General features: G+C 44.4%; 1 protein-coding gene across 1 annotated transcript in view; it reads left to right on the top strand.

Annotated features, from left to right (window-relative positions):
* The window catches only part of LOC113958932 (junction-mediating and -regulatory protein-like), a 54494-nt gene extending 48623 nt beyond the window's left edge, over positions 1 to 5871 (top strand). Inside the window, 2 exon segments of the mRNA XM_027667571.1 lie at positions 3198 to 3376; positions 5661 to 5871. Coding sequence (XP_027523372.1) covers positions 3198 to 3376; positions 5661 to 5871 — 390 coding nt within the window.
* The last annotated feature ends 4532 nt before the right edge of the window (positions 5872 to 10403 follow it).

Below are 10403 nucleotides of genomic sequence, written 5' to 3'. Positions count from 1 at the left end.
ATGTATTTTGTTCTTTAAGATACATGGTCTGCACTGAATGGCCAATGCATGGCTGTTTTTGTTGTCCTGATTAATAGAAAAAATGAAAAAGCAACTAGAATAGTTTCCTTAATTTACTGTATTCTGCATCATCTTCCCAGCTTCTGGTCAAGCTCGCTCGAGCCACAGATTGGTTCCTCTATTCATGAGAATTACTAATGACAGATAGAGAATGAATACATTTTTATTTGTGACTCTTTTCATTAATTTTAATATTATTTCTAACCCTTTTTTTTTTCTTTAAATCTCTACTGTGGTATGTGACTGAGGTTTCAGTTTGCAGTGTTTTGCTTCTCCTCCCCCTATCCTGTAGGCAGAGAGATTCAAAGCGAGACAGGAGAGGTTTTTTAGATTTTTTGCCCTCCCTCCCACAAACTGTAAGGCAAAAATATTTCTTTCCCCAATCAGAAGATTGCAAAGTTGCAACCTCTATAAAGCAGGAGGGTTCTACACACCCTCCCAGTCCCGAGAAACTGGTAATGTAAACTTTTTTGGTTTTTGTTTTTTTTTTTTGAGTTTGGCCAGAGGTGTACCTCCCACTCAGTTGCTCAGCAACAAACTATCTCTATTGTGTGAACCACTAACACCTTATCTCTTTCTCTGCTAAGGAGCTAGAGATGGAAACAAGAACTATGGAAAGATGTGTACTTGTTCGTTTTAAATACCTATTCCCCAAGAGTAACAGAAAAAGGAAAGATGGTTATTTTGGTTTTCTCTCTCACTGCAGCCTCTGCTGCTGTTCCCGCTCGCTCTCCTCCCCTACCCTCGCGGAGGGGGGGGAGGGAGAGAGAACCCGCTGAAGTTGTTTAGTGTCTGTTCTGGCTACTGCAGCCCCCGCCAACCCTCACACCGAGCCCGCAGCGCCCAAACCGCCTCTCCGCCGCAGCTGCCGGCACCAGTGTCAGTTTGAATAATCTCAAAGGGAAATTCCTATGCTCCTGTGTCATCTGAGACACCTCTCCCGGACCCTCATCCCTGGGTTTTAACAGTTACTAACAAACCCATGGTCGCTTCTCCACACACACGCACAACCCCTAACACACACGCACACACTAGCATGGCATAGTTAGCAACACTGTGAACCCACAACGACACACCGGACAGACAACAGAGTCAACACGAGAGTTAACAGAAACATGGGAAAGCAGCCTTCTAGCCTACTCCCCTTTTCAACAAGAAGTGATAACTTTTCCGGGGTTGCTCCATCCCAGTTTCCCTCTGGGGCCACTCCCAGTTTTTTCTTGCACCACTACTGCCGGGCTGCTCTCCTGCTGGCTCTCGGGCGCTCCTGCTTTATCCCCACGGTACTGCCTCGCCCTGCTCTGCTACGCCGTGGGGGTCTTTCGGTCATAGCGGCTCTCTGGTGTTCGTCTGCACCACGATTCTGCACGGGGTGGCGGTGGCCACTGTTCGAATTCACACGGTTCGGTTGGGGCAGTGTGTGCCAGGCCGCGACTCACTCCCCCTTCAGCAGGATGACTGCATGGCCGAGAAGTTTCGTAGTAGCAGCGAGGGTAGTCAAGTCCCAAAGTCTATCTCCCAAACCCTGCCATTCCTCAAAGGCGAAAAGGAGAGGGGGCACTTTAAAAAAACCGTTTTCACGGACCCAAGCAATAAGCTTGTCGAATACCTTCTCAGCTACTGTTTCACCTTGCTTAGCAAGGATAGCTAACAGCAGCTTTTTAGCTGCAGCAAACTCCGATTCCATGCTTGCAGCAAGCGACAGGGGGAAGGTAGCGATCCTTCCTACCTCGGTTTGCGCCAACTGGCCCCGCGACCGAAACTCCTCTGTCCAGTTCCAATCAACCTCTCACGTCACCGACCACGTCTGACCGCAAGGAGATCAATCGGCTATCTGCATTCTTCTGCCTTTTCGCACTTTTTATCACCTTTCCGAGTGCCAGATAAAATGAGAAGATGCAAAAAAAGGAGCTCCAGAGTCAGACACATCCTCATGGAGGTACAGTCAATGCTCTAACTTTATTCCAAAAATACACACATTATCAAGGGTCCTACAGGGTTCACACGCTCTGTTCTAACTTTCTATTGGTTACATTCATTTTCACACACTATATCTATAACTTTATTGACTCTACTAGCCAAGGCACATTTCCAGGCCGTCCCATCTTCTGGTTTCCCACACCCTGGATAACAACCTCCTTCCTTGTTTTCCTCTATGCAGCTTTCTGATATCTGCTACTGAAGGACACACATCTGCTGCTGGAGAACACAGGTCCCTGCCGTCCGGCAAGCAGGCCGGATTGTGCAAGCAGACCTGAAGCAGTATATGTCTTGCATCTAAGATTCTCTCAACATAATGGGACTGTGCAGGTCCAAAGTACAGATAGGAAAAAAAAAAGAAGCCTAGAAAGATCAAAATGTGACATCTCCTCGTCTCCTTTCCTATCACTCCTTTACTCCTCATACCTGAAAGTGGGAAATGTGTGAAGTACGTTATCTGATTATTATGTTATAGATTCTTGTACTAAGTTGCTTTTTGTACTGTCTCTATGTTCATGTTCATTACCTTCCAAAGATTTTTGAAAAGAAAAAATTCATAGGAGTGGTATACATTTTGAGTTAAGTTTATCAGAGATGTGCTCATACTTAATTTGCTAAATTTAAGATGTGCGTGGGTGTGGGGGGAGATGGCAGGCCCATGGAACCCCCGGGCCCCCTAGAAGTAGAAGAGCTAGAGGCGCTGAAGGGAGTGAGACCGTTCCCCTGAGAAAGGTGGAGATAACTGCACATTCCCATGGAAACAGCCCTGAGAGCTGGACAGTGCAAGGTCAAGCTGTATAACAAACTGCAGGTGTTGCATTCCTGGGTGTTTTGCAGGAAAATGTTTATAGTGTGTGTGTATGGGAAAGTGGAACTTGGCACCTAATAAAAAGCTGCCTGCTGCTCTGAGCAGGCAGACATCCCTTTGTCTCACCATCCTCGTGTGTGTTGTGTGTCTTCTTCCCCCCTTGGACCGGGACCCCTTCGACAGATACCCAGCGACACGTGGGGTTTAAGATTTTTTTTTGTATGAGTGATGATTTTGTGGAGTAGACAGGATAATACAAAATGATAGGCTAAAAAATATGGGGTTTAATTGCTCACTTTTAGCAGGAATGTTTAAACACATTCACCATAACTAGTACTTTTTTTTACAGCTTCTGGAAAAACATAAGAACACAGAAAGCATGTTAGAGCTGCTTGAACTGTATCAAATGGAAGACGAAGCCTACAGTAGTTTTGCAGAAGCTACCATGGAACTCTACCAGTACTTACTACAGCCATTCCGAGATATGAGGGAACTAGCGATGCTTAGAAGACAACAGATAAAGGTATGGTAAAGGTAACTGAACTTCTTGTTAATCGGGTGCCTTGGTTTAATGACAATAAATTCGGGAGGTGGGACATCTAATGGAGATGAACCTTCCTCCCTTCTTGTTATTTCCCTCCCCCCAATATAGAGAGGGTAAAAATTACGAGGAGTCTGAATGAAGAAAAAATTACAATTTTACTGTAAAGGGAAAAAACAACAAAAATAACAACAGTAGCAGAATGTTACCTAGCCCACCCCCTAGGGCAAAAAAACCTCCCCAATGGCTCCCATTCCTGTGCTGCTGGGCTACACGGTCCGACAGAACAAAGAAAAGTACTGTGGCAAATGAGTTGCTGTTGGTTACTGCCCTCTCGAGTCTGGTGTGGGAGTTGCAGCTCCTTGCAGACATGGTGCAACTTTTGTTTTGCTTTCGCAATCTCGAAGTGTAGCGGGATAAGTGGTGGTGGAGGTGAGGGTGAGGCAGTGGCAGCAATTGGCCGTGCGACAGGCACCTCTCCCTCCGAGCAGGCACTCCCAGCTCTGATGGTCCCAACTCTGACAGTGAACAGCCAGGGAAAAAAGAACGAGTTCCAATGTGCTCAGGTTCTTTATCTTCTGTCCCTCCTGATGCCGAAAAGCAGCAGAAACAAACTCCTTAACACCAATTTGTAGGTGTTAAAAAGCAGGCATTCTTCATTCAGCATGCTGGATGCTTGGAGGATACATCCTCTAATCAAGGGTGCTAAGTGACAGATAGACAGGACTTTTTATTACGCATAGATATTCTTGCTTATTTAATACATATTCATTACTTTGCTTTACATAGTCACACCCCTATCGGAAGTCCTTTTTTGGTCCTTCTGGAATGCTGTGAGTAATGTTCTTTTTCTCCTGTCAAATCCCCCCTTTTCTTGAGACTAAGTTACTTAAGGGAATTAGTCTCTTAATATCTATATTTCATTTTATAGCGTAAGGCATTACAACAACTACAACACTGAATCATGATGCAAGCCAAAATACATTGATTATTAAGATTAGAACTATAAAGAACTTCTTTAGCCACCTAAAATCAGGTAACCAGGAGGTCAGGGTATTCCAGATTTCTTGAAAACCTAAAGAAGTGTCATCTTGAGCTACCTGATGTAAAATTTGAGTTTGTTTCCAGATTTCCTGGACATCTGTAGACACTCTACCACTCTGGTCAATGTATACACAACAGTTGGTGCTAATGACAGTGAATACTCCTTCTTGTGATGCTAAAAGAAGATCTAGCGCCATTCAGTTTAGTAAAACAACTTGTGACAAGCTATTAATTGTTGCAGGGCAGAAATTGTGTGAACAATTTCTATTGCATTTCTGAGACCTTTGCCTTGGCATGGCTGGGTGCAAACAGTAAAACTACTGCGCCATTAATATGGCTGCAGGCCTTGTGCCAAGGTGAAGGAGGAGTTGTTTTGTCAAGAAAACAAGTTTTATGGACACCTGCAGTTATCCAATTAGTACTGTACACCACAGTATGTTTCTCTTATGTATCCAATGCAACCTGGGGAAGAATCACATGCCTGTGTGTCACAAGCAGCATATAAGCTGCCTTTTCTCTAATAAAGGGGACATTTTTGCCAATCGTTGATTCGTGTGCAATTCTGTCCGAGCCCCTCCGCCGATATCTGGCGCCCGATGCACAGGGACTTCTACTTCACCGAGTTCTGCAGGGACGTAAGGTGAACGGTAGGAGCTGAGGGAAGCGGTCATGTGAGGTAGTGCTGTCCCCGGTGCTACGAGAAAACCGCGCGTGGTGGTGTTGGAATCTCGCCTTGGCCAAGCAAGTCGACCGAGGGAGGATGCATGGGGCCCGCGGCATCCAAAGAGGATGAGGCTGTGGAAACGCTCCTCCGATATATAGTCTCTCTAAGAGAGCCAAATTATGATAAAAAAGCCCTTGAAGGATTAATAGTCTGGGCAAGAGCTAAGAATTTACTCCCCTCCACTCAAACCGCCTTTGAGGTATCCATATGGGATGCTATAAAGGAACAGTTATGGGAAGAAATGGAAAAAGGGTCTAAAAATGTTGAAAAATATAGGAAATACCCTAAAGTCTGGTGTTTAGTCGTTGAATCGCTGCAAGAGTTACGTACGGAGCAGCGAAAACTTATAATTGCTCAGGGAACTTTGTCGGGAAGCAGCAGGACTGCGACGTGTCTCCATGCCAATGAGTCTGTCTGCGGGGAGGTCCTAGTGCCTGCGGCTGAACAGTCACGAACGCTAATGAAAGCAGCGGAACTAAGTTTAGCAGCACATTTGTGCCAAGGGTTAATGCAGAGACTATGAGAAAAGCAGGAGCAGCGGAGAGCGACGCTGCCGAGTGCCAGTGCCACCGCCCTTCTCTGCGCCTGCGCTGCCAGCACTGCCACCTTCTACTGAGCCTGCGCTGTCAGCAGAGCCACCACCAGCTGCGCCTGCGCTGGTCGCAGAGCCAGAAGCTGTCACTGCACATGCGCCGCCTGGAACAGAGCTGCTAGGAGCCTCCGAGCCACTAGATGTCGCTGCATCGCTACTGCCTGAAACTACCATGTCGCCTGAAATTACATCATCAACAGTCGTCACATCAGAACCAGGAAGTCCAACCACAGAAACTGCAATTGCAGTAGCCGGAGTTACCCCTACAAGTGTTGCCGTAGCAACTGAAGCTATTTCGTCAAGGACTGCCACCTTGGTAGACACTGCCGCCGTCTTAGCGGGAGCTGCTGTTTCAGCAGAAACCACCACCGTTCCGACGGAGACTGGAGCCTCTGCCGAAGCGAGCATGGCTCCTTCACCTGCTTCAGTTCTGCTGCGAGAGGAGAAAGAAAAACCTAATCGTGGTAATGCAAAAGAGCTATTTTCATAATTTCCATCCTCAAGCTTGTCTTCTGATGATGAGAGCTTGGACAATGGAAGCCAGAAAACCACTATGCTTGCAATAAAAGACCTTAAAGACACTTTATTGCTTCGCTTTCAAGAGCTTGAATCTAAATTAGGAGAGAGACAGTTTGTTCAGCTGAATACAACCCCCTCTAATGTTTCAACTTTAATTGACAGTGAACCCTGGGAAGCTTTGGACTGGAAAATTTTAAAAGAAGTTAAAATAACTGCTACGCTGTATGGTTTAAAGAGTGATTATACACAAGTAGTACTGTGGCATCTTTTTACTGCTCATTTTTTAACACCATATGATATTCGTATAATCATATCTGTATTACTTTCTCCTTCTCAGCAAGTGGAATTTCTTAACGAATGGAGAGCCAGTTGTGCAGCACTGGTTGCACAATCTAAGCAGAAAGGACACCCTCTTTTTGGTGTTACTGCTGACATACTCATGGGTTTTGGTCAGTACAACAGTGTAAATTTGCAAACACAGTTTTCAAAGGAAGTACTATGGACTAGTCAGAACTTAGCTTATCAGTCATTGCTTGCAGTAAGGGATGAAAGAACAAGACCCTCACATTCTAAGTTCAAGCAGGGACCTAATGAACCACATGATCAATTTGTGAATCGTTTGAGTCAAGCTATAAACTCAGATCCAGAATAATGTATCCATGACTTTACTCAGTCTAGTTTTAATGCAGTAAAAGTTGTCAATAGTTCTTGGAAAGGTCCTTTCCACTTCAGTTGGAGCAGAGTGGTTTCCCAGTCTTTCAAGTAGACCCAGTCTCCTGGTTGAAACTCACGTACTGGTGTGTCCAACCCTGTCAGCCTTGAGATCGCCACTGCTGGCTGCAAACCCTGTAGGGTTTTACTAAGTGAAATGAGGTAATTATTCAGATCAAATTTTCCCTTTACATATATGTTTCCAGGAACGTGTGGTACTTGGTAGGGTTGGACATACAGCAACTCGTAGGGGCTTATTTTGCTGGAACCCCATGGTTGAATTCTAATTTGAAGTAGAGCAATAGGCAAAGCTTGGACCCATGTCAGGGAAATTTCTTGGCATATTTTACCTATTTGCAATTTAATTGTATAATTCATTCACTCTACTTTGCCACTAGCTTGGGACCTATAAGGAGTATGAAGATCATCCTAAGCTATTCCCAAGACTTTCCAGATTCGTTGTATCACTTCTGCAATAAAGTGGGAACCTCTGTCTGATGATATTCCCAAAGGTACCCCAAATCTAGGTATTATTTGATTCAACAGTATTTTAGTCACTTCCCTAGCCCGGTTGGTGCGACAAGGAAAAGCCTCTGGCCACCCAGAGAAGGTATCCACCAAGACTAGGAGATGTTTATATCCCCCTTTTCTGGGTAATTCGGTGAAATCAATCTGTCAATATTCACCTGAAACATTTCCAGATTTTATAGCTCCTATTACTACTTTATTGGCAGTGTTTGGATTATTTCTCTTACACATGCCACATTGCTGGCTAACTGCTTGTACAATTTGTGTCATTTTTGGACCTATAACTGACTTATGCAAATGTTTCAATAATTTTTCTGCACTCCAATGAGTATCCTCATGTTCCCGGTCCACTAGTTCATGCAAGATTGGTTCGGAGAGTATTTGTCTGATTGAGATAACTGCCCAGCCTCGTACATCAAATTTTACTTCGAAGGTTTCAATTAGTTGACAATCCTTAGCACTATACTCGGATCTTTCTAGTGGGAGAGGTATTAAAACCAAAACTTTATTCTCTAATGTACCTTTTTCTGCCTCTTTGGCAACCTTATCAGCTAAATGATTCCCCAATTCTGGTTTGGTCTTACCCCCTTGGTGTACTCTGCAATGCGTGACAGCAACCTCTGCTGGTTTCTGGATACTTTCAAGTAAGTGCAAGATTTGTTCGACATTTTGGTCGGTGTTCCTTGTACTGTCAGGAGTCTTCTCTATTTCTAGATGGCTCTATGTGCATGTACCACTCCAAAGGCATACCTCTAATCAGTCCAAATATTAACTTGTTTTCCTTTACTCAATTCCAGAGCTCGAGTGAGTGCAATTAGTTCTGCTTTCTGGACCGAAACATCGGAGGGGAGTACCCCTGTTTTGATTACCTCATGGTGGTTAGTTACTGCATATCCAGATAATCGTTTTCCATTCTGGAACAAACTTCTCCAATTGGTAAATGATTCCCAATAAAGACTTTCCAAGGGACTGTCTCCTAAGTCAGGTCTGCCGGAATACACTTCTTCTATAGTCTATAAGCAATCATGCTCTGGCGTTCCTTGTACTTGTTGGGCAGATGTAGTGGGTTGACCCTGGCAGGACACCAGGTACCCACTAAAGCCCCTCTCTCACTCCCCTCTGCAACTGGACAGAGGAGAGAAAAAAACAACAAAGGATTCATGAGTTAAGAGCTGAGAGAGGTCACTTACTGATCACCATCACGAGCAAAACAGACTCAAAGTGGGGATAGTACTTAAATTTATTACTAACAGGATCAGAGCAAAAGAGTGGGAAATAAAATAATCTTAAAAACACTTTTCCCCCACCCCTACTTCTTTCCAAACTCTACCTCCTCCCCCCCAGCAGTGCGGGGAGACAGGGAATGGGGGTTACGGTCAGTTGTTGTTTCTGCCACTACCAAAACCTGACCACAGAAACCCACTACAGCAGATAAGAACATGGCAGGGTTAACAACAGAAGTTGCTTTGAGTGTTACATCGTCTTGCTCCAGCAAGACTACCTGGTATTTTAACATACGACTAGGAGATAGCCAGTGGCCCCCTTTCTGCTCGAGTACCAACTGCACTATATGTGGTACATAAACAACAATACTTTGTCCCAAAGTCAGATTTTGAGCTTCCTGGATCAAGAGAACAGTAGCTGCTACTGCCCTCAAACAACTAGGCCAACCTTGACTTACATTATCTAGCTGTTTTGAAAAGTAGGCCACAACCCTCCTCTGATCACCCAGGAAGTGCAATACTCCCAGTGCTACATTTTGTCTTTCATAGGTGAATAGTTCAAATGGGTCTGGAAGTCCTAAAGCAGGGGCCTGCATAAGGGCTCACATGAGCTGCAAAAAGGCAGCTCATGAATCATCAGTCCAGACTATAAAGTCCTTCCGAACTGTCTTCAAGAGCTCATACAGTGACTTCACTAGCAACCCATAATTGCTGATCCACAGGCGACACCATCCGACCATCCCAAGAAATGCACATAATTCTCTTACCGTTTGTGATTGTGGGAGTTGACAGATCACTTCTTTCTGTTCCTGTCCCAACCTCTGTTGTCCTTGGAGAACTTCAAAACCCAGGTAGGTTACTGTGGTCTGGACTACTTGCACTTTGTTTTTTGGATACCCTATATCCACTCAGTCCAAGGAAATTCAATATTGCCAGTCTGATCCCAACATTGCTGTTTAGTTACAGTGACTATCAAAATGGCTCCAATAGGGTTTTGATTTCTCCAGTCCTCCAGTTCTTTTACCAATTGATTTCCAAATATTGCAGGGCTATTTTTAAACCCCTACAGGAGGACCATCCAAGTTGAGGCTAGGGAGCAGATGTTCTTAAACAGAAGAATGCCTACCTTGAAAAGAAGACTAAATATGCTAATGGAATTTAGGGGGGAATTGATATGGGGAACATGGAATGGGGTAAGAGGGTTGCGGATATGTGTAGCTACTGTGCTAAAGGGTGAGGGAATAAATGCAACTGTTTCTAAAATCTACATTTACTATATAAGTACTTCTAAAACTTATAAAAATTAGAAAAATCAAAAAATCAAAAAAACCCTAAGGCAACACCACCTACGGTGTGAAGGAGCTCAGAATATGCAGGGCTGGCTTGGTTGACAGAGCTTCTAGTATTGACTAACCAGGGGGCCTTTTCTAAGTTCTGATCCCAGTGCTTGAAGGTTATCCCGCCCAATTCCTTCAAAACGGTTTTCAACAGTCCATTACACCATTCAACCTTTCCAGCAGCTGATGTATGATAGGGGATATGATATACCCACTCAGTACCATGCTCTTTAACTCAAGTGTTTACTAGGTTTGTTTTCAGAATTAGATTAAGAGGAAATAAATTGCTTTGCCTGTAATCCTTCAGAACAGTGTTTAGTGTCCTCTTTTGGAGCA

This window comes from Corapipo altera, unplaced genomic scaffold (assembly GCF_003945725.1).
Source record: "Corapipo altera isolate COAL_440 unplaced genomic scaffold, ASM394572v1 61242b, whole genome shotgun sequence".
Classification (NCBI taxonomy): Eukaryota; Metazoa; Chordata; class Aves; order Passeriformes; family Pipridae; genus Corapipo; species Corapipo altera.
Note: the sequence above shows the minus strand (reverse complement) of the source record. Positions and strands in the feature narration are given on the sequence as shown.